The sequence below is a fragment of the Trachemys scripta genome, chromosome 3 (assembly GCF_013100865.1).
Source record: "Trachemys scripta elegans isolate TJP31775 chromosome 3, CAS_Tse_1.0, whole genome shotgun sequence".
Classification (NCBI taxonomy): Eukaryota; Metazoa; Chordata; order Testudines; family Emydidae; genus Trachemys; species Trachemys scripta.
The window spans coordinates 81,578,307-81,602,470 of NC_048300.1; the positions used below are offsets into that span (position 1 = coordinate 81,578,307).

At 44.4% G+C, this 24,164-nt stretch overlaps 2 protein-coding genes across 3 annotated transcripts in view; both read right to left on the reverse strand.

The window, feature by feature from the left end:
• The window catches only part of LOC117874762 (centromere protein J-like), a 67,151-nt gene extending 58,980 nt beyond the window's left edge, over nucleotides 1–8,171 (reverse strand). Inside the window, exons 1-2 of one of the 2 annotated variants that reach the window (XM_034765223.1) lie at nucleotides 7,591–8,171; nucleotides 5,948–6,019 (exon numbers count right to left, since the gene is read on the reverse strand). The gene's annotated coding sequence lies outside the window, so the exon portion shown is untranslated. The remainder of the gene's footprint in view (nucleotides 1–5,947; nucleotides 6,020–7,590) is intronic. The other variant, XM_034765224.1, reaches the window with a different exon arrangement.
• An 11,221-nt stretch (nucleotides 8,172–19,392) lies between these two features.
• The window catches only part of LOC117874764 (monocarboxylate transporter 10-like), a 52,801-nt gene continuing 48,029 nt past the window's right edge, over nucleotides 19,393–24,164 (reverse strand). The window contains exon 10 of the mRNA XM_034765228.1: nucleotides 19,393–20,604. Within this exon, the coding sequence (XP_034621119.1) occupies nucleotides 19,783–20,604 (822 nt within the window). The 3' untranslated portion in view covers nucleotides 19,393–19,782. The remainder of the gene's footprint in view (nucleotides 20,605–24,164) is intronic.

The following is a 24,164-nucleotide window of genomic DNA, read 5'->3' on the forward strand; positions in this document are numbered from 1 at the left end:
ACTACTGAAAAATTGACAGGTTTAGGTTACTCAGAAGAAAGTTTAGTTATAAAAGGAAGGGGAAAATACACTCATGACTTACAGCCCATTCTCTTTGATTCATGTGATTAAGAAGATTAGGGCATCTGAAAGCTGTGGGACAAAAAAAAGCACATTTCCCTGTTTTAAACTTTCTTAACCTCTCAGTCCTCCTCTCTGAGAGAATGGCTGGCTGCTCCATTTTCTACATAGTTGATTTTTAAAAGTATTTCATCAGTTGAACTTAGTGGGGTCTTCCAGGTATATTTTAATTAGATTCACAGGCAGTTTCCTGCCTTCTATGAAATGCAATATAGGCTCTCCAATAGATTAAGCTCTGGGATAATTAATGACTTTTTCTCCTGACTTTAATTTAAGTGGTTTGAAAAAGATGTACAGACCCATTTTATCTTGATCAGTTATTATTATTATTAGTTAAGCACTGAGATGTGCTTGGTGCTGGTACAATACCTAAAATACGGTCTCTGCTTCTAACAGCTTGCAATTGGTATCTCACTGTTGTTTGCATTAGATGTGTAATTTTATTCATGTGAGTAGCTGCATTGAGTTCAATGGGACATGTGATTTGAGTAAAGTTAGGTCTAAGTGCTTGCAGGCTAGAGGAGAAGACAGTGAGAAGACAAGATGTCCTGGGAAATGAGAGGTGGGAATAATGAACAATTTGAAAAAAATTAAACTAAGATATTAATTAGTCAAAGTTTAACACCTTCTTCCTTGTTTGAAATGCAGGCTTCCAGTTTCAGAAGGTGTCTGGAATACAAAAATTTAAATTACTATAGTATCAGAGGGGTAGCCATGTTAGTCTGGATCTGTAAAAAGCAACAGAGGGTCCTGTGGCACCCATGCGTCTGACGAAGTGGGCATGCACCCATGAAAGCTTATGCTCCAATACATCTGTTAGTCTTAAAGGTGCCACAGGACTCTCTGTTGCTAAATTACAATAGAAACTCAAAAATTTTAGTACATCAGAGTACCCATAACATTTCATATATCAGTATGTTATGTGAATGTACAGGGTGTATCACAGATAGTGTACAGGGTTTGCTGTTGCCAGGGCTAGCACTAGTCTTTCATCTTCAGAGAGCTGGGTTCCAATCCTGGATAAGTCCAGAAGTAAACGTGAGTTTGGTGATCTCATCTTGGTGCCTACAGGACAAGCATTTGCACTGCATGACTGGCAATTTCTATTTAAATACAGCATGGCAGGGTGGCTTGTGCAGAGTCTGTCAGCACCAAGGAGTCCATCCTCCTCTGAGGGCACACACATAATTCCAATTTATGTTTCTGGGAGTCAGTCGCACCCCAGGGGAGGCAACTTCAGTTACCAGAGTCCTTGAAAAATCAAGTTAAAAGGTTATGTTGGTTAAAAGGTATGTATAGTGAATATCGGGCTAAGAATCCAAAAGCCAACACAACAGAATGCAGAATGAAGAGACAGAAGAAAAAGAAAACCAAGACAGAAGTAAAACCCGATCATTAAAATTATCTGGCAGACATGAAAGTGAAAACATTAGCATAGTAAATAATATTTTATCTTAATTTTTAAGCAGAGTAGACTTAAAACAGGTTCTTATAATGTTGCAAGAATATAATATTCAGCATTGAACTACTAAACCTACATATTGTATGTTAAAAGACTAGCACTAACAAACTTTATACATTAGAATCCTGTTCCAGGAATTAATATTTCTATTAGTTATGAGCCCTAGAGAAGGTACATTTTGTAGATTACTTTGTACTACTTTTACTTGGAGTGTGGTTTTATCGTAAGGGTTTTCTTTTAATATCCCCTCCTGGCCTCCTTTAAGCTTTCCTTGTGAGCTAGTGCAGTTGACAAGCATGGAGCTGTAGTAATAAAATTATTGTACGTGCCAAACACCAAACAATCCATCACTCTGATGTGATTAGTGATTTGGGCTGCTGAGAATGAAGCACAATGAATATTTTCAGGCACTTTGGACATGACATTACATGCTGTTGCTTCCAGTCTGCCAGATTTGATCATGCATAGCATAAGCTTAATTCCTTGAATGCCATATATTAATCTCACTCAAGGCCCCAGCCAATTCTATTGGCTGTCACTGGTTAGAAATGGAAGAGCCTTGACCTTCTCTTTTCTTCCTCTCCTGAGATCCTCAGTGTTGGGAGAATTCATGATCGCTGATCCAGTGTTTCCAGATCCACTTATTATAATTAGTACCACTTGCCTCCCTCCGGATCTGGACGCCAAAGTCGGAGTGAGGACAAGAGTATCAGTTATAAGTAGGCTTGGTAGAATTTGATTTTTTTTAAAATAATTTTGACCAATAATATTGACTTTTATTGTTAAATATTTTATTATATTTTTATCAATTTAAATAGTCACAGATGCACAAAATTATGGGCTTTAAGCTTATTTTTATCTATTTAAATTTTCATTGTTGTGGGAAGTTATGGAGGGGTCAGAGGGTACGGGAAGGTCAGACAATAATTATTAATGAAGTAGATGTTGAGATTCAAAAAGTTACACTTTATAATGGTTAAACACAAACTGTCAACATCACATGTTTAGATATACAAAGTAAATACCTTTACATCAAACCCTAATAAGTTCTCAAGCAGCCTTTTTCTTATTTTGCCCATCTGTATTTTCGATTATTGTCAATGGAAATATTTTTTCAACAGTATGTGTGTGTACTGTGAAATCGATGTTTACTGACATTTACCCAATAAAAATCTAATCCTTCCAAGTCTAGTTATAAGACGGGGGTGAACTGGACTGAAGATATTCAGGGCTGGTATATACTAAAAGTTAGATTGATCCAGCCACCTTGCTCAGGGATGTGAAAAATCTATCCCCCTGAGCAACGTAGTTAAGCGGATCTAAACCCTGGTGTAGACAATGCTAGGTTGACGGAGAAATTCTTGAGGAGGTGGATTAATTACAGCAATGGGAGAACCCCTCCTGGCTGCTGAGATAGTGTCTACACTGAAGTGCTACAACAGCACAACTGCAGCCATCAACTACAAAACCCTCAGCTACAAACATGCTGACTGGAGGAGATATCCACTATCAGCAGGCACTTAATTAAGAAGCTTAAGTAGCAACTCACATTTGCCTCTTCAGAAATCCAAGACCAATAAGATAGATGTCTGTCAACGTGGGGGTTTTCTGTAATACCCATCACAGTACTATCTAGGTGCTCCCCTGGTAAATTAAATGTGCCTGGTGAAATATTCTGCTCTTCTCCTTTCTCTCAAATAAAAAAGCATTGTTTGAGGAATGATATTATAGGTGTGGCTGGTAGCACCACCGGTTACTAAATTAGCCTGACATTTCTATTATAAGCAACTGAAAACAGGTTCTTATAATGTTGCCAAACTGGAAATCTTTGGGTTGAAATGTCCCATGCTGGATGTCTGCTTCTAGTTGAATTTTTTTGGAAATGTTCAGCCAAAACAGTTCAGTCATTTCCAAGAATGAGGTTAGGAAATAATCTGTTGTTTTGCCCATGTTAAAACATTTCTGACAACCTTTTCTTTGAAAAGCGTTGGCTTGTCCATGCTTTGAAGTGGGGGCTTGTAATTTTTGGAAGGTGGGTGGCCTTTGTTTCAGAGATGCATCTTTTGCTATTCCTGTGAAAATCCACCCAAATTTGGCCAAGTTATAAACCTTTGAAAACTCTCAGTTTGCACATGCTCAGTAGAGACTTCTTAGATTTAGAAGTTAAAATCTCCAACACATCTGTGAGCAATGAGCATGCTCTACCCCCTCACAGCTCCTAGTGCTGACCAGACCGTGCATGCACCATTCTCACAGGGCAACTGAGCATGCTCCAGCCCCTCACAGTTCTTATATTAGACCAGACTACACATGCACCATCCCCACAGAATGAGCATGCTCCCTCCATACTAGGGATACAGGCACTAGTGTGCGGCTGGGCACCAGAACTGAGAGCAAAAAGCCTGTCTCTCCTATGCTCCCAATAACCCCCCTGCTGGCACCCAGGCAGCCCAGACGGGTACTTGAGCACATTGTGGACAAGAGCCAGAGACTGGAATTTGGAGGAGGAGGCTGAGAGGCAGGGGCAGCTCTAGCTTTTTTGCCGCTCCAAGCACGACAGGCAGGCTGCCTTCGGCGGCATGCCTGTGGGAGGTCCCCTATCCCACGGATTCGGTGGCATGCCTGCGGGAGGTCTGCCGGTCCCGCGGCTTCGGTGTACCCGCCGCCGAATTGCCACCGAATCTGCGGGACTGGTGGACCTCCCGCAGGCAAGCCGCCGAAGGCCACCTGACTGCCACCCTTGCAGGGACCAGCAGAGCGCCCCCCGCGGCTTGCTGCCCCAGGCACACACTTGGAGAGCTGGTGCCTGGAGCCACCGCTGCTGAGAGGAGTAGAGTGGGACAAGAAGCTGGGGAAGGCAGGGATACAGAGTGGATGAAAAGCCCGGGGAGGGATGCTGGGACCCAATGGGGATAGGACACAGGAGAAGTGGAGAGGATGACAGGAAACCAGGGGAAGAGAGGCAGATTGGGGCATAGAGAGGAACCTGGGACTGGCTGAGCAAGGAGACTGGAGACAAGGAACCAGGGTGGTGGTAGTGGGACTGGGAATGGCTATGGCTGGGCAAAACTAGGAAAAGTACCTGCTGAGAGACTGGGACTGAAAGGGGATATTGGAACAGATAGTCCTGAGAGGTAAGACTAGGACTTTCTAGCAAGGATACTAAGAATAGGATAAGCAGTCTGAGAAGCAGAGACTGGAAATAGGACAAAGAGCCAGGGTGGGGAAGAGACAGGACTGAGGCAGGTATAGGGTGGAGGGCTTGAGATAGAAGGGGTCAAGCGTGGGCGGAAATGGACAGAAGAATCTGTGCCCACTACAGAACACACCCTTACAGAGCTTGGAATGGAACTGAAGATTCCTGAGTCTCACCATTCGTCTGTTGCCTGCCAATATCTTGAAACACACCAGCAAAGCGATCCACTCTCCTCTAGTGCGGCTCTACCTAGAGGATGACAACATACTACTTCTACCAGTTACTCCACTAACTCAAGTGACAGAGGTCTGTGTGGTGGATCTCAAGGTTCCAGTGCTGCTGATGACCTATGGGGCGGTCAATATAATGCCCGATTAGGAATTTATGTTTTTTTCAGTTTGCTTTTCTAAAAAACTAAGAAATTATACCCCCCAAAAAACCAATGTGAAAAAACATTATTAGGTTGCAAAAATTAGTAAATGCCAGGTTGCTTGTGCAATCTTAATTTGTTCCCCTTGTGTGTATGTGTTATAATACAGCCTTTATCCATCCAAGTGATCATCACATACTATTTTTCCCACAGGACCCTGTTTCATTCAGTACACAAGCTAGATGGTGCTCTGGAGGTGAATCAGTGTTGTGCAGTGGAGGAGACTCTTGTCTGTAGAACACTGCTTCACTTGTTGCAGAAGTGGGAAGGTGTGTACTTAATGTGGTTCTGGGACATGGCGGCCTTACTGCTCAGAGCTAAAGGCCCTTCCCCTCAGTTGAGGGAGAGGGGGCCAGCAAACCTAGGCCACAAGTAACAGTGAGGGACAACAAATGTAAAACCCAGGGATGGGAGTGAAGATCATAGGTGAAAATCAAGTAACCGGAAGGGGACACTCAGCAAAGAACCCCCGATAGCACCCACTGCTCCTCAAAGGCATTTAAGGAGTTACTGGATACTACCCAGAGGAACTCTGCTCAGAGGCATGACCGAACAAAAGAACAGAAATAGGCCCTGCAGTCACCTAGCACCACTCGCATCCGGCTTCCTCCTCTTGGGGTGATGGACGGCTACTGGTCAGGCTCAGACTACAACCCCCTCGCCTAGCTCTTCGGGGGTGACTCTCAAAAATAATAATACAATTCTGCTTTGATACCAGTGGAGTAAAAAGATGACATACCCATGTGTGTACAAGTCCCTCTGTGTTCAGATACACCTGAAGTCTTGTGAACTTGGTAACAAATTTCTTTACCTATTTTTTAAATAATTAAAATAACAGATTAGAACTGTAATCAGAATTTTAAATCAGTTCCTTGATTTCCAGTTCCAGTAAAAACAATTTTCATTAAAATGTAGGGTAATACATTGCTTTTTTTCCCCTTGTGAGATAAAAACAAAATCTTTGCAGTCAAAATTTTTTTTTCTTGCCTCTCTCCTAGGATTGCTGGGATATATACATCTTCAGAAAATAGCTACTTATGTAAACTAATTGAAAGTTCCTGATACATCATTTCACTGTAGGCTAGTTATGCTTTGATATGAAAATTAGGGATTGGAGAGGTGGGGAGCATTTATGCCCAATCCTACAATTAGTGCTGTGTGGGTGGACACCTACTGAAGTAAATGGGACTCTGTACATGCAAAGAGCCAACTACATGGACTTGATTGCAGGTTCAGGGCTATATATTGTAGCAGATGCTTCCTTAACTGCTTTTATGGATTTAAAATTAGCAATTGTTTTCTGTACATTGATTTTTTAATTTATTTCATTGAACTCCTGTTGTGCAGTATGTTTGCGTCAATGGTCTGCTGATTTTATAGGAATTAATATGTTTATTTCAGCAAAGGAATGTCTGACCAGACAGCCTAATTAAATTGTCCATCACCACCCAGGCTGTCTTCCTGAGAGCTCCAATGCAGAGTTGATAGAACTCACTGCTGTAAATTAATCTGAGAGCAAACATTCATTTACAAAAATTATTTCCAGTCCTGGAGCCCGATCTTGTAATCCCTTACTGATGGATATGGGCCCATTCTTCTGTATGTTTTGAAATGGAGCAAACCCCTTTCTGTAAGTGGCAGCAAGGAAGGATTTCCCTGCAGCCCAGGCTCATGCCGCATCACCCACAGATCTCTTGATGCTAATGAGAAGGGGTGATCCCAGCAGGTTGCATGCATCCCACGGGAATTTAGGTGGGAGCCTCCTGGTGGGGCATGACCCCCGTCCCGAAATGAATAGAACTCCCCATTCAGCGCACTTAGACTTTTCTCCTATCCTCGTGTTCAGAGCGTGCAGAAGCAATGCTTGGGGGGGGGGGGGGAGATGGGGTCATGTGCACCCCTGATTTCTGCCAGGGTTAATATCCACTGGAGACACCTGACTCACCCCAGGGCACTGAGTAAAGACCGAGGGCGAGCTGCTGTATGAGACTCACGCCAACTTCTCCCCTCCTCACGGAGGCCTGGGCTCAGCAAAACGGCTGCAGAGCTTCCCCTGGGCAGGCAGGGCTCTTAGCAGTGGGGCGTCGGGCTCCCTCGACACGCTGCAGCGCTTACACCTGCTCTGGGCATCATCCACAGTGCCTCTCCCCCACCTCACCTCCCCAGCACACAGCTGCCGGCCGGCTGGCTCTAGCCCCCAGTGCCGTGTCTGCCCCCTCCCCCCAGTACACAGCTGGCTCTGAGCTTTTACTGACAGCGTCTGCAGCTCCTCCCCCGCCGGTGCTGGGCTCTCCGCGTTGCGCAACAGCCCCTCCCCGCCTGCCTACCCCAGAAAGCCTCCCGGGAGCAGCAGCTCTCTCCCCCAGCCACTGGCTTCCTTACCTGGACCCTGGCTGCAACAGCCTTTCCCTTGAGTCCTAAAGCCTGACGCGTCTCCTGCTGCCCAGGAGGGAGTTTCCAAGCTTGCAGGCCCACTGCGCTGTAACCTCAGCAGTGGCTCTTTCCGAGCAGCCTCCACCTGCTACTACCTAGTGTCGTAAAACGGGCGATCAGCAGTCCCTCTCTCTGGAGGACGCTGCATTATACAGCCAGGACCTTGACCTTGTGCCTGTCCCACTCTCTGCAGTGCCGGGGCCCCGCGGGGAGCGAGAGCCCCTCGCCCTGCTGGGGAGCTGCCAAGCCCTGCAGCAGCCTGGAGCCGTTGAGCTGCGGCGGTAGCTACAGCAACTGTAAACAGCAAGTGCGGCCCCAGGCAAGGGAAGCGTTGTCCCGTCTCTCTGTCCCGGCCTCCCGTGGCCCTTCAGTGAGAGCCCGCCCTGGGGAAGGTGGGTCAGGAACTCACCAGCCGGGCGGGAGCGGGGGAGCTGCCCGGGGGAGCACCCCAGCAGCCGCCTCCTTGCACACCGGCCTCACGTGTCTCCAGAGGCGCTGCCCAGAGCCCCTGGAAGAAGCTGCACAATGCAGGGCACCGATCCCTGCTGGCGGCAGCAGCGCAAACACCGAGGCGGAGCATCTCACTGCCCTTGGTAACAGCTGTTCAGCCCTACAGCCTTTCACCTCTCCACGCCAGTGAGTGAGTGGAGGGGGCTACGAGACAGGGGATGCTGGCCAGCTAGACGCAGTTTAACAGGCTAAAAACCGAAGGCCGGTCTGCTCTGGGTGCACATTGAAGACCCATGGAAGTACTCATAAGGGGCAGAGGTCCATGTGTCAGCTAAATTTTCCCTTCTTGTAGTGCACTGTGAGCTTTATGAACCACTTTGAACCAGAGTTCCTGATGATTAAGGATACCATTTAATCATGGAGGTCATGGTAGGCATGGGCTCCCTGACTTTACCAGACCTCTGTGATGTTTTCGGCTTCAACTGTCAGCCACTGGAGCCAGGTCCCATTCCCCACGCTGCGGCCTGCTGCCCTGGCCTCTTAGAAGTCAGAGGACACAGGGGAGAGCTTCTCGGGCACGCATGGGGCAGGAACTGATGGGGGGCAGTGACAGGCAACCTATCTAGTCCCTTCCTGTGATCCACTGGTGGGTCAGGACTCAGTTTGGGAATTACTACTCTACAGAATGTTCACCTAAAATAATGATGTCATTAGCAGTAATGTACTCAGCTAGCAAAAATACTGATTAATCATTTGAATATTATATATTTTAAAATTTTAAATTGAATGTAAACTAATGTCAAAATTGTCTTTGTACTTTCAGGAAGAACTTCTCTCTCCTAGCCAATAAAAGTTTTAATGCAGATTCATAGTGAATGTTATTTGCTGACTCCATTTGCTGCATCAAATACAAGTACACACATTCTGATTTGAATCTTCAGCCAGGGTAAATCAGGGTAGCTCCATTGACTTCAGTGGAACCACAATAATTTACACCAGCTAAATATATGGTCCTTATTCTTGTTATTTATCATTAAAAGTGCATTTTAAAGTCTCTAAACGTCTCTGGTCTGAATACATATCCTCAGCAATCCTGGAGAGCCTCTTAGATGGCCCACCATTCAGTGACACTTAGAAATTAGACTGTAATAGCAACAAGAACTGAAAGATGAAGAATATTGTATCTCCACCATCCAGCAGGGTCATGATAAAAAATACATGGCCAGACACACAAAATCCTAGTTCTGTATGCACAGTAAGTTGATGCCACTGGAGACTGTAGTTAATCTAAAATGTCGTCCTACACTTCCACAGATTTGCACTGTCCATATGTGATTTCTTAACAAGTGTTTGTGTTGTACTTTTTGTTCTTGCTGCTACAGATTCTGGTACTTTTTTAGCATGATTTGTTCAATGGTTTCTAACACAGTAACAACTACCAAATTTGGTGCAATAGTCTAGTTGTCATAACTTATTTTAATTTTAGCACAATTATGTTTCTTTAGTGCCTGCTATTTAGTATACACTGGAGTGCTTGAACTGCAGGTGGTTTATCTTGGCAGTTCTAAAGAAGCCTGATGCCCCAATGCCATGGGAGATTTTTGTTTTACAAATTGCTCACTCAGGTTGATCTAAAGCTATCACAGTGAAAAACCTCCTCATCAAGCTTCGCCTTTCCTCACTCGTAACCTTCTGCATAGAAAAAGTATTCCTCTATGAAATGCAGTGCAAGATAACTATCTTTGAATACTGCCAGTTAATAAATTAATTAATTAATTAATGGAGACATCCCATCTCCTAGAACTGGAAGGGACCTTGAAAGGTCATCGAGTCCAGCCCCCTGCCTTCACTAGCAGGACCAACTGATTTTGCCCCAGATCCCCAAGTGGCCCCCTCAAGGATTGAACTCACAACCCTGGGTTTAGCAGGCCAATGCTCAAACCACTGAGCTATCCCTCCCCCCTAATCATTGTTCTCACTTGCATACCACATGGCAAATGCTGTGGTGGTCCCCAAAGATCACATTTATCAAGTGAATATTAATTGTTCATGGTTTTGTGGGGAATAATATTTAACCAAATGCTAAACATTTTTGAAAAGTATACACAATTTAGAGGCATTTTACTGCAAAAACTTCCCCTTTGGACATGTTGGGCCATTACATTGATGGAAAACTAGAGTAACTCCATCAATGTATTAATATTTCTCAGCTACAGCACTGGTTGTTATGTAAATCCTCCGCTCAAATGCAATTGTAAGATCTGTAACTTGTATGATTAAGTTCTGCAACCTTTTTGCAGATTTTGTAACTTCAGTTATTGTTAGCATAGCCTTTTAAGTTTTGTAACCTTTGCAAGCTCTGTAACCTTTTAAAGTTACCACTTGTATGAACTTCCAAGCTTTGTAATATCCCATCCCTCAGAGAGAGTGTGAATGAGGGAGCGTATGTGGGACTGGGTAGAGAGGAGCTGCAAGGAGAAAGGAGCCCGGAGACAGGTGTGTCTTATATAATCTGCCCTGAGAAGGCAATCACGAAGTGCTGTAAAGAGAAGAAGAACCTGGTATGCATGAAAGGAATTGGCCTGGGAATGCTTCTCGGTGACGGACACAGAAGGGAAACTCAGTGTACGTGACAGGAGCTGCCCGGTTTCAGAAAAAGGAAACAGCCATGCACACAAGCAGCTGCCGCTCCTTGACCTGCTCAGCAGCCTGGATTCGTGACCGCCGGCGGACACACCAGATCTCCCCGCTTCGGCTTCTCGGTCTCCATGCTGTCTCTGGTAACTCTCCGCCTGTGTAAGTGTGTGGGTGCATGAGGGTATGAATGCGGTGAATGTGCGCGTGTATGAATAAGCTCCATCTCTTTTCTATCTGACCCAACAGCGGCATCGTAATAAAACTAATACAAGTGTGACCCTGGGTTGGTTTTTAGGGGAACAGAGGTAACTCTGGTATTTCAGGGCTGTACCAGATGCTGTGTTTTAAAATGGAGTGGAAGCTGCCAGTACCACCTGGCCTGCAGTGCTGGTGGCCAGATTTCCCCCCCAAAGCTTCTAAATTCTGATTCCAGGTTTCTAATTTGCCTAGAGAATTTAAGAGTGAATGAGCATAAGGCAGGAGCAGAGAGGGAATTAGAAGCATCAGAGGAAGGGGTAAATAAAAGAGTTGTAGTGGCAGAGATAGCTGCCATGCTCCAATCTGTCTTGCTTCATATAGCTCCTCATAGCTGGGGCTGATGCTGAGCCACTGAAGTGGGGACCACAGCCTGGTGGGCAATTCCCCTTAAGCAACTGGACTGCCTATCTACAAATTTCTATGCTCCTTTTGCAGCAAGCTATAGGACCCACTCAGAGAGCAATAGCAGGGAGGAAAAATGAGGAACAACGGGAAAGAGAAGATCAACAAATGAAGATAAGTCATTATGAGACCAGTGGGGGCTGTGAATGGGTAATAGGGGTAAGTTGTACCCAATTTTGTCCCTAAAATGAAGGGAATGCATATTTGTTTTGTAGTTTTCCCATCTTAGGGGAGCAGTTGATTTCTCCTGCACTGTTTCTAAAATATGAAGATACTAGAATCTTGTCTGTAAGCAAAAGGAGGCACTATAGCGATGGTAAAATGCTTCTCTCCTATGTGCAGTTTTTATCTCCCCACTATAGTTATCTTATACTTACCTGTCTCTTTCCCCTTGCCTACTGTCACTTCCCCCTTGCCTACTGTCACTTCCTCATGTCCATCTGCATTTCCTTGCTTGTTACTGTTCCCATTTAATTTGTCTGAGGTGCTGATCAGTCACATTGAAACAACTCAGCTTGAGGCAGCAGAAACTACACTGGAGGAGAAAGTGCTATTTCATTTGGATTACACAAAGGTTCTCTCTAACAAAGAATGCTAAATTCAGTTTAATAGACTAGAGAGGAGCAGGAACAGAATGAAAAAGCAGATCACAAATAAGAACATCCTACTCAAGCTAGACGGGGTCACGATCCACAAAGGACTTGAACACCTAAACCCACGACTTAGGCACCACTGCACTCCACAAAACTCCTGCTGAAACTTGTAGGTGCCTAAACTCATGCAGTGCATACGTTTTCAGGTTAAAAGTTCCCTCAGCACCTAAGTTTCTGCCTCTGGGCATGTACACAGGAGAAAGGGAATGTCAGCAAATTAAGATAAAGAGAAAAGTCATCATGAGACAAGTGGGGTCTGAGAATGGGGAACAAATGAAGTGTACCCAATTCTGTCCCTAAAATGGAGAATATGGAGGGAATGCATATTTGTTGTGTAGTTTTCCCATCTTAGGGCAGTTGATTTCTCCTGCATTGTTCCTAAAACACTCTGATACTGGATTCTTGTGGATTCCAGCACTGCAGGACCACTGCAGAGATAGGTGCCCAAATTCAGGCTGAGGGAGGCACCTATCTCTGTGAGGGCAGCAGGGTTTAGGATACAGCCCTCTCCTGGGCATCTCCCACTGGCTACTTTAGGCAGCTCCCCACCTAATAGGCTGGCTTTTGCAGACTGCATTCTAAGGCACCCATCTCTCCCCATTCATTGTATAGGGAGCCTAGGCACTTTAAAAATGGTTACCTTTCTTTCTGTAACTGTTGATCTTCGAGATGTGTTGTACATGTCCATTCCACTGTAGATGCATGCACACCTTGTGCAGTTTAAGAACTCTTTCTCTCAGCAGTACCATCAGGGCAGCTTGAGTGCCCTCTATTGCCACACATTACTGCATGCCAATTTAAAAGGGCAGAAGCACCCTTTACCCCTCTCAGTTCCTTCTTGCCAGATAGACTGCAATAGAGAAGGGAAGGAGGGAGGGTCATGGAATTGACACATGCAACAAATCTCAAAGAACAACAGTTACAGAAAGGTAGGTAACTGTTTTTTCTTGTTCAAGTGATTGCACATGTCCATTCCACTGTAGCAGATTAATATGGAGGTGGGCTCTGAGTCCACCTGAACAGTGATTGAAGAACAATCTGTCAAAAAGTGGCATAATTCCTGAACTGTTGGGAAATGGTATAATAGGCAGCAAAATTGTGAAGTGATTATCAGGTTGCTGCCTTACAAATGGCATGAATAGGAGAACTTTTGATCAGGAAGCTGCTGATGCTTGTGTTCTAGTCAAATGCGCCAATACTGTTGCGAGCGGCATGACATTAGCTAATTGGTAGCAAAACCGAATGCAAGAGCAAATCTAGAAGGAAATCCTCTGAGTGAAAACTGGTTTGCCCCTCACTGTGTCTGCAATTGTGGCAAATAACTGCACTGAGGATCAAAATAGTCTGATGTGGTTCAAATAGAAGGCCAATACCCTCCTCACATACAACAAATGAAGCCTCTGCTTATCTGTATGCATAAGGCTTTTGGAAGAACATTGGCAAATAAATTGCTTGGGTCACGTGGAAATTAGAAACCACCTTTGTCAAGAATTTTGGGTGAGGGCATAGATAAACTTTAACCTTATGGAAAACCATGTAAGAAGGTTCTGAAACCAGGGCTCTCAGTTTACCCACTCACCTTGCTAAGGTTATTTCAACCATAAAGAAGATGGAGTAGGGAGCAAATCACAAGAGGTTCAAAGGGAGCCCCCATGTGGATCTTTATTTTTTTCAGGTATTTGTTTAACTCTCTTAGATATAAAATAGGTCTAAGATGGCCTTCTGCTTTGGGAATACAAAATAGTGGGAACTAAAATATTTCCCTCTGAGGAACAGAGAGCCTTCTTCTATTGCTCCCACTAGGCAAGACTGGATTTCCTGCTGAGGAATGGTCTTGTGAGGGTGGTCCCCAAAGAGGAATGGGGAAGTGTTTAGAAAAACTGGACATGCACAAGTCCATGGGTCTGAATCTAATGCATCTGAGGGTGCTGAGGGAGTTGGCTGATGTGATTGCAGAGCCATTGGCCATTATCTTTGAAAACTTGTGGCAATTGGAGGAGGTCCTAGATGATTGGAAAAAGGCAAATATAATGCCCATCTTTAAAAAAGGGAAGAAGGAAAACCCGGGGAACTACACACCAGTCAGCCTCACCTCAGTCCCTGGAAAAATCATGGAGCAGGTCCTCAAGGAATCCATTTTGAAGCACTTGGAGGAGAGGCAGGTGATCAGAAACAGTCAACATGGATTCACCAAAGGCAAGTCATGCCTGACCAATCTGATTGCCTTCTATGATGAGATAACTGGCTCTGTGGATATGGGGAAAGCAGTGGATGTGATATACCTTGACTTTAGCAAAGCTTTTGATATGGTCTCCCACAGCATCCTTGCCAGCAAGTTGAAAAAGTATGGATTGGATGAATGGACTATAAGGTGGATAGAAAGCTGGCTAGATCATCGGGCTCTACGGGTAGTGATCAGCGGCTAAATGTCTAGCTGGCTGCCAGTATCAAGCAGAGTGCCCAGGGGTCAGTCCTGGGGCTGGTTTTATTCAACATCTTCATTAATGATATGCATGATGGGCTGGATTGCACCCTTAGCAAGTTTGCGGATGACACTAAGCTGCGGGGAGAGGTAGATATGCTGGAGGGTAGGGATAGGGTCCAGAGTGACCTAGACAAATTGGAGGATTGGGCCAAAAGAAATCTGAGGTTTAACAAGGACAAGTGCAGAATCCGGCACTTAGGACGGAAGAATTCCATGCACTGCTACAGGCTGGGGACCGATTAACTAAGCAGCAGTTCTGCAGAAAAGGACCTAGGGATTACAGTGGATGAGAAGCTGGATATGAGTCAACAGTATGTCCTTGTTGCCAAGAAGGCTAATGGCATATTGGGCTGTATTAGTAGGAGCATTGCCAGCAGATTGAGGGAAGTGATTATTCCCCTCTATTCAGCACTGGAGAGACCACATCTGGAGTACTGCGTCCAGTTTTGGACCCCCCCCACTACAGAAAAGACAAATTGGAAAGTCCAGCGGAGGGCAACGAAAATGATTAGGGGTCTGAGGCAAATGACTTATGAGGAGAGGCTGAGGGAACTGGGCTTATGTAGTCTGCAGAAGAGAAGAGTGAGGGGGGATTTGATAGCAGTCTTCAATGACCTGAAGCGGGGTTCCAAAGAGGATAGAGCTAGGCTGTTCTCAGTGATGGCAGATAACAGAACAAGAAGCAATGGTCTCAAGTTGTAGTGGGGGAGGTCTAGGTTGGATATTAGGAAAAACTATTTCACCAGGAGGTTGGTGAAGCACTGGAATTGCTTACCTAGGGAGGTTGTGGAATCTCCATCATTAGAGGTTTTTGATGACTGGCTTGACAAAGCCCTGACTGGGATGATTTAGTTGAGGTTGGTCCTGCTTTGAGCCGGGGGCTGGACTAGCTGACCTCCAGAGGTCTCTTCCCACCCTAATCTTCTATGATTCTATGATAAGTGGTGTGGAAATGGGGAGTAGAAACAAACTGAAGGGAATATCCCAAATCCATCTTGCTTAGGACCCAAGCATGGAGGAAGTGAGATAGACAATTGGCAAAGATATGGGTAGGAACAGACTGGTCTACAAATACTGGTATGCTGCCCTTGACATGCCCATCAAAATGTATGTTTAGACGGACTGTTGGTCAAGAAGAACGTGCTGCTACAGATGATGAGTGGGGTCGGTGATCAACTGCTGCCCTTTTTTTAAGCAGGTCCTGGGGCCGAGGTACAAAGTTCTGATATCTGTGAACCTGCTAGGGTTGGAATTGCTTCCTCTTCATTGTTGGTGTGTAGATTCCAAGTAACTTCAATGCTGCCCTGGAATCTTTTAAGCTATGCAGCCTATTGTCCATCTTTTCCACACACAAAAAAAGATGGATCCTCAAATGATAAATCCTGGAAGGTCTGCTGTACTTCAGGAGGGAAACCAGAACCCTGCAGCCATGAACATCCCCTCACAGATATGGCAGATTCCATGGAACAAGCCACTGAGTCCACCACATCCAAACTGTACTGAAGTGCTGTCCCGGCCACCAGCTTACCTTCTACCATGAAAGTGAACTCCTACCGAGAGTCCTCCAGTAGCCTGTCCTTTGACTTCATGTTTTCCCATACAATGAAGTTATAGTGACTTAGGAGGGTCACTTATATGGTGGTGGTAGGCCCCATGGTTGTACAGGCCATTGCCCCTTGTAATGTGCCCGCTGCTGGGACTGTTGAGACATCCATGGACCCCACAGCTTACATGAAGGATAAGCTTCCCATCTGGTATGGGACACAAAAGACACCTCTTCGGAATCTGATGAGGATGACTGAGTTCTGTGATAACAGTGGAGCAAAACCTTTGTGGACAGGAGACAGGTAAGCCAAACCTGGAGGTGGCGGTACCAGAGATATTAACGATGGCTTGCCCCTGGAATGTCCCAATCTCCTAGGCACTAGAAGTGCCATTGGTACCATATGCTCCTGCGGGTCTGATGTAGGAATTACAGTTGCCAGTACTAGCTGAAACCCTTCCTGCACCACCAGGGACACTGGTACAAAGAGGACGAGTAGATCTCTGGCAGCATTGTCGGTACTGGAACTGGTTCCTGGGTTTGACGAATAGAAACTTCAGGGGTCAGCATCAATGGACCTGGCACAGGTTCTAGAGTCAACGAACCCTCCTTTGTGGCAGAGGATCACTCTGGAGAACGCTTTCCCTCAGAGTCCCTTGCAGGGTCCTTATTTTAGCAGGCCTCAGTACCAAATATCTTGCCAGGTGCAGTACTTTGTCTTTGGCAAATTGTGTCTTCTGCAATACCAGAAACACCAAAGCTGGAGTCAAAGACATTTTGAGAGGCGCACTCTGCACTGATTGTGCCCCACTCAGAGTATGCGCTGAACCCAAAAGATCTGATGCAGGGCAAAGTGCCACTTCCATAAGAAGACACTTAAGCCTTACTGCTCTATCTTTTTTTTTTTTTTTTAAGCTTGAACCCTCTACAAATGTGGGACTCCCCCAAATATTTTAGGCAGCTGAGCTGTGGATCACAGACTGTTAAAGGTCTGGCAAACAACTGGCAGGACCTGAACCCCAGAGAGCAAGGCACAGTTCCGGTCCTAGTCCCAAAAAATCAAATTTGGTCCAAAACAGACTTAAAAGCTAAAAACTTAACACTAACTATATACTGTATCTGACTAACTACTAACTACTAAACGAGAAACAGATTATATATAAAGAGTGAGGAAAATAAACTTGCAATAGCAAGAGCGGAAGCACTCCAACAACTGTCACTGGTGGTAAGAAGGAACAGAGGGAGGTTGGGAGTGGCTCTGCCTTCTCATACTGGTATGCACAGGTGCACAGTAAAAGAGGGTGCTCAAGCCACCCCGAGGGGTACTGCTGAGGGAAAACATTCTCTAACAACTATGCATGAGGCATGCACACCTCTACAGTGGAATGGACATGTGCAATCACTCAAAGAAGACTGCAGGCTTTGTGGATCACATTGATGTTCCTATTATTTTCTGGGCACCTAAAAGTTAGATGCCGTGACACTGAGCATTGTGATGCCTCAGTGCCTTTGTGGATCTGGGCCAAGATCCTTTACAAATAATAAAGATTCTGTTGGAAGTCTGAACATATCCTGTGGCTTTTATTAGGCTTTAATTTTATACACATTACATTTCTCCTGCTGCTCCCTTCATATCTGATCTCCAAACTCCAAGTCTTCAGACCATTATTAGACCTTGCTTTTGGCTTATCTGATGGTTCTTGCACTCTCAACATCCATAAGTCTTCTAGATGAGACTGTTGGCAGCCCTCTCCTCCCTTGAAGTAGCAGTGATATTCAGGAAAAGCCCATTGACCACCCACCTCCCTCAACCAACTGCAGAAAATATTTAGGTCAGAGACAGCCTGCACAACCTTTTTACCTTGGATATGTTTTGTGAACTCCTAACCATATCTCTCATATGTCCTTGTTTTTTTCATCCACGGAGCTCTGGAGTATGTTTGATTCCCTGCCTTGCTCCTATCTCCTGAAGCTGCTTCCTGAACAGAACTGGTGCTCCCCATACATTCGGGTGGCTGTATGTGGCATTGTGTCAGCTGTGCCTCAGTTTCCCTCTTGGGGTTTTGGCCTATTCCAGCTATAGGACCCTCCAACCAAGACACAGTCAAGAATCTGACTCCTTCCAGAGTCACAGAGTCCTTTAACACATCCAATGAAAATATAAAGACAACTAAATCTTCAGCCCCAATAGGGCACACCTCGCCACCCTTCTTCCTCCCAGGCAAGCTTCAGCTATAATGCAATGTCCTCACACTTCTGTACTTCACTCCAGTCCAAAGGCTAGGGCTGGCACAGTTCTCTACCTTCTAGGATCGCAAGCAGGCCATCATCCTTCAACAGCTCCTGATCTGCCCTCAGGCTACAGGCTCACCCGAGGAGGAGACTGTCTGCTTCTCTCCCCTCCTAGCCTTCTATCAGGCCCTTCCCAGAAAGAGGGCACTCACTACATTCTCTCCCTAACCTCTGTCCCCAAATTAGCTTTCCTTTAAGTCCTTTCCCTTCACCTGACCACACCGTCCCCAGATGCAATCAGTGAGGTTCCTAGTACCCTCAGGCACTTTATGGTACCTGTGTGGTATTTACACCCATCACAGTTCTCCATTAGTTTTCATAAGAAACAGAGACGACAGCATTATCTAGAGGTTAGAGGCCAAGGATATGTCTAAGTTTTGAACTGGGGGGGAGGGGGAAGAGAGGAGGAGGGGTGTGATTCGAAGTGTGGATGTACCCTCCGAGACAGGACTCCTGGGTTTAAGTCCCATTCCTAATATGATCTCATAGGATTTTGGTCTAGTCACAAACTGAGGTATAGAGAAGATATCTATCTTTAAAGCGAATAAAATCATATAATCTACCACTAAGAGATATTGTGAGACTTAGTAAACTGTTAGTAGAGTGTTTTTAGATCCTTGGATGAAAGGATATGGGCTAGATCCTTAGCTTGTATAAACTGACCCTGAGGCCTTGGCTACACTTACCAGCTAGTTCGACGGCTGGAAATCGAAGTTCTGGGTTCGACTTATCGCGTCTAGTCTGGACGCGATAAGTCGAACCCGGAAGTGCTTGCCGTCGACTGCGGTACTCCAGCTCGGCGAGAGGAGTACCGCGGAGTCGACGGGGGAGCCTGCCTGCCGCGTGTGGACCAAGGTAAGTTCGAACTAAGGTACTTCGACTTCAGCTACGTTATTCACGTAGCTGAAGTTGCGTACCTTAGTTCGAATTGGGGGGGGTAGTGTAGACCAAGCCTTAGCTTCACATACTTCAATGGAACACTTGTGGATCTGGCCCACTGTGTTAGTGAAAAGTATTAATATCTTCAAAAGAATAGCTAACCAATCCATCCACTCCCCCACACCAAAGGAGCACATCAGAACTAAAATAAGTAATTTGCTAACAAAATTAAATATATTTAGTGTTTGTTTAAAAACATGCAACATATTTAAAGTGTTCTAATCCCACTATGGTTTATATTTTAAAATGCTTGAATGTTCCAATTTTACATACAATATTAAACAAACTGATTTTATATATGAATTATGAAACAGAAGTATAATTAAAACAAGAATGATCTAACAAATGTTAGTCAATTCTCCATCAACTTAGAATATAGCATAACAGAGTAAATTATTACTGACATGTTGAATAGCTTTATCTAAATTTAAGATCCATTTGTTTTCATACCACTGATTTAACTACTGCTGGTGATACTTGGATCATTTTTGTTCATCATCATGTAGGTCTTCATCTTCGTGTTGCTCAGCATCTACGAAAGCCACATGTGCTGCTTTTTTTGAACCTGAAGCCTCACCTTCTTCAAGAGGTATTTCTTCTACCTTTGCTGTGTCTTCATCACGTAGGTCTTCATCTTCATGTTGTTCAACATCTACGAAAGTGACACGTGCTGTTTTTTTGGAACCTGAAGCCTCATCTTCTTCAACAGTTACTTCTTCCTTTGCTGTGCCTTCATCACGTAGGTCTTCATCTTCATGTTGTTCAACATCTACGAAAGTGACACGTGCTGTTTTTTTGGAACCTGAAGCCTCATCTTCTTCAACAGTTACTTCTTCCTTTGCTGTGCCTTCATCACGTAGGTCTTCATCTTCATGTTGTTCAACATCTACGAAAGTCACACGTGTTTCTTTTTTTGAACCTGAAATCTCACCTTCTTCAAGAGGTACTTCTTCTACCTTCGCTGTGCCTTCATCATGTACATCTTTATCTTCATGTTGTTCAACATCTATGAAAGCCACGCGTGCTGCTTTTTTTGAATCCGAAGCCTCATTTTCTTCAAGAGGTACTTCTTCTACCTTCGCTGTGCCTTCATCATGTAGCGCTTCATCTTCACATTGTTCAACATGTACAAAAGTCACATATGCTTCTTTTTTTGAATCTGAAGCCTCACATTCTTCAAGAAACACTTGTTCTACCTTTGCTGTGCTTTCTATTGAAGATGCTACAGTAGTATCCTCAACTTTAGGTAAGTCTGCTCTGGAAGTCCAAACAGAACTGTACTTTGTATATGAATCATTTAGACTCTAAGAAAATACATTAAAAATGAAAACATAAATATGGACATGATACATTTAAATATCTAAATTATATCAGAAGTTCTAACAAAATGGGATGTTCGTAGATCAAATAGGTTTTAAGGCAGAAAGGACTATGATGATCATCTAGTCTGACCTGTCTAACACAGCCAAATAGACTTCTACCCAGTAATTCCTGCATTGAGCCCATAACTTCTTATTGAACTAGAACATACATTTTAGAAAGACATCCAATCTTGATTTAAAGACTTCAAGGTGATGGAGAATTCACCATATCCCTTGGTAACTGGTTCCAGTGGTTAACTATTCTGTTAAAAATTTACATCTTATTTCTAGATTGAATTTATCTAGCTTAATCTTCTAGTCACTGGATCTTGTTATGGCTCTCTCTGCCAAATTAACAAGCCTTCTGGTATCCAATATTTTGTCTCTGTGTAGATACTTATGGACTGTGGTCAAATTATCTTTTAACCTTCTCTTCTAATAAACTAAATAGAATAATCTCCTTACATCTCTCACCGTAAGGCAGGATTTCCAGGCCTCAACTCATTCTGGTAGGTACTTGCTCCAACCCTCTCCAGTTCGTCAACAAAACCCTATGTTGCAGAAAGTATACATAGCAGCAACTAACTATAACTTTTTAGACTATCCATTTCCACTTTATCTTTGAACTGGGCTCTGATAAATGGCTCATCCAGAAAAGGATAGAAATGGATCTCTTCTCACCATAGGGCTGCTACTAATACCACAAGAGCTTTCATAAATAATCTAAGCACTGTGCCCTGTCCAAAAGGCAATAATCAATATTGAAATACTGATGCCCACAGACTAAATGGAAAAAAAATTGAGAAGGAAAACTGGAACATAGAGGTAAGCTTTCTTCAAGTCTGTGGATGACTGGTTGTCTCCCCTACTGATGGTTGGGAGGGTAGGCTTGAAGGTTTCTATCTTGAAAGATAGGTTACTTACCTTGTACAGTACCTGGAGTTCTTTGAGATGTGGAGTCCCTATCCATATTCCACGTAGGTGCTCATGAGTTCCTTGCGTCTGAGAACAGATTTTTGCTGGTAGCATCTGTTGGTTGGCACCAACGCTCTTCACTCCCTCATGCTCTGTGCCAAGGGTATAAGTGACCACACAGACCAACCACCTACCCAGTTCCTTTTCTACCACAAATCTCATGTCAAGATCTGCAGCTCTGGGGAAAGAGGGAGGGTAGTGGAATATAGATAGAGATCACACATCTCAAAGAACTCTAGTTTCTGCACAAGACAAATAACCACTCCTTCTTTGAATGATGGTCCCTATCTCTATCCCATTGTGGGTGACTGACAAGCAATACTCATTATGAAGGAGGGTGCGAGGACCTCTCTGAAGTCAGCAATTGCAGGACTGCTGTGACTGATGGACCCATACAGAGCTAAGAGAAAGACCCTTAGTCTTCAGAAAAAGGAGACAGTCCAAGATACTGAGAATGTCAGAGGGGTTAGTTGATGAGGTTGACACCAGACTGAAAACAACCTTCACTTAGCTATGCAACATTTCTAGTGGATTCTCTTCTACTATTGTTAAGGATGGCTTGAACAGCTTCTGAACATGTTGTTTCTAGGTTCAATGCTGATTAAAAAAACAGGCTTTGAAGTGGAGATAGGCAGGTTGAGTTGGGGTGCTTTATCTTGCCCTCTTTCTGTGTCAAGCAGTCTGGGAATGGTTGGATTGTCATATGCAGTCGAGCTGACATCTATAGAATACTGAGGTACCAGAACTGTTTAAGCCACCTGGGAGCAACCAGTATGATCATTATTTTCTTCTACTTGTTTTTTTGCAACACTGAAGTAAGTGGGATGGGTGGAAAGACATACATTAGCTCGTCTGACAAAGGTACTAGAAGTGTGGTCCCCCTCTGGATCCCTGACCTTCACCCCCTTTGAAGCAATAGGTCCTACATTTTCTTTTCTCCTGAGTCACAAACAGGTCCCAAGATGCACCTACATCCCCCCCCCCCTTTTTGGTGGAATATGGTTTGAACTACTGAGTCATGTAGTTCCTATATGTGATTCCTGGATAAGAACCTGGTGAGGCTTTTTGCCAGAGTACTGTGTATTCCTGGAGGGTATACTACTGATAGAGTGATGTGATGGTGAATACACCAATTCCACAGATTAACAGCTTCAATACATAGCAGGGTGGAATCTCACACCTCATTGCTTGTTGATGTACAATACTGCAACACGTTGTCTAACATCACTTGAACATGCTTTGTTTGTGTGTATGATAGAAATTGATTACAAGCCTTAAGGACTGCTTGCAGTTCTAGGAGGTTTATGTGCATCAGAGCTTTTGTGAAGTCTATGTGCCTTATGCTGTAGGTTTGTCTAGATGAGCACCCTTCCTAACTGGGAGGCGTCCATTATCAATGTTATCTTGGGAGAAGGAGGGATGAACGGAACCCACACATACATCTGTTTTCTGTTCTTCCACTTGCATAGAGATACTCAAACTCAGGGCTTGGGACATATGCTGTCCTGAGCCAAGCTTGTAGGCAATGAAGTCAAAGCCTTGCGAATGATGTCACGTATGTGCAGGCAGCCATGTGACCTGAAAGTGTGAGACACAAACAAACAGATGTTTGTGGGCTGATCTGGAGCTGGGCAGCAAGTGTCTTCATGGTCTGGAACATGTCCAAAGGAAGGTATCCTCTGGCCCTGATAGAATCCAGTGTTTCCCCAATAAATTCTATGTTTTGTGTAGGAATTAAAGCAGATTTATCTGTGTCTACACAGATTACCAGTGATCATAACAGCTTAAGTAGGAATGATGTTGCTGAGAGAACCACTTGATAAGAGCTCCCCATCAAAAGCTGGCTGTGGAGGTAGGGAAAAATTAATGACCTGCTGTGGCGGAAGTGAGCTGCACACTCTTGGGGCTGTTGAAAGACTGAAGGGAAGCACCTTGTGCTGGTAATGGTTCATACCTACAGTGAACCTGAGAAATCTTTCTGTGTGCTAGATGGATGTTTATGTGAAATTGGCATCTTTTACGTCGAGAGCTGTGAACCAATCTCCCTTGTTCGATGAGGGAATTATTGCTGCCAAAGTTACTATTCTGAAGTGTACCACACAGATGAAGACATTGAGCTGATGCAGATCCAAGATGGGTCTCCATCCTCCCTTCTCCTTGAGAGTATGGAAGTATTTTGAATAAAACCCTTTTCCCACAGTACTGGTGAGTTACCAGTTTTATGACTCCTAGATGAAGGAGTCATTTTCCTGAACAAATATCACCTCAGGAAAGTGGTTCCTGAAGAGGGAAAGGGATAGAGGTTGTGGGGAGAGGAACTCTATAGTGTAACTGGTATGAAAGATGTCGAGGATCCATCTCTCCAATGTTTTACTCTGCCAGGTGTGGATGAAACAGGCTAGACAAACACCAAATTGGATATGACAGTCTTGGTTAGATAACACTGGCAGTTGAGCTGGTTTGCAGTTCTCTACAGTCCCATTAAAAGTGTTTCTGTACAGATGGCTGGAATTGGAAGGCAGAAGCAG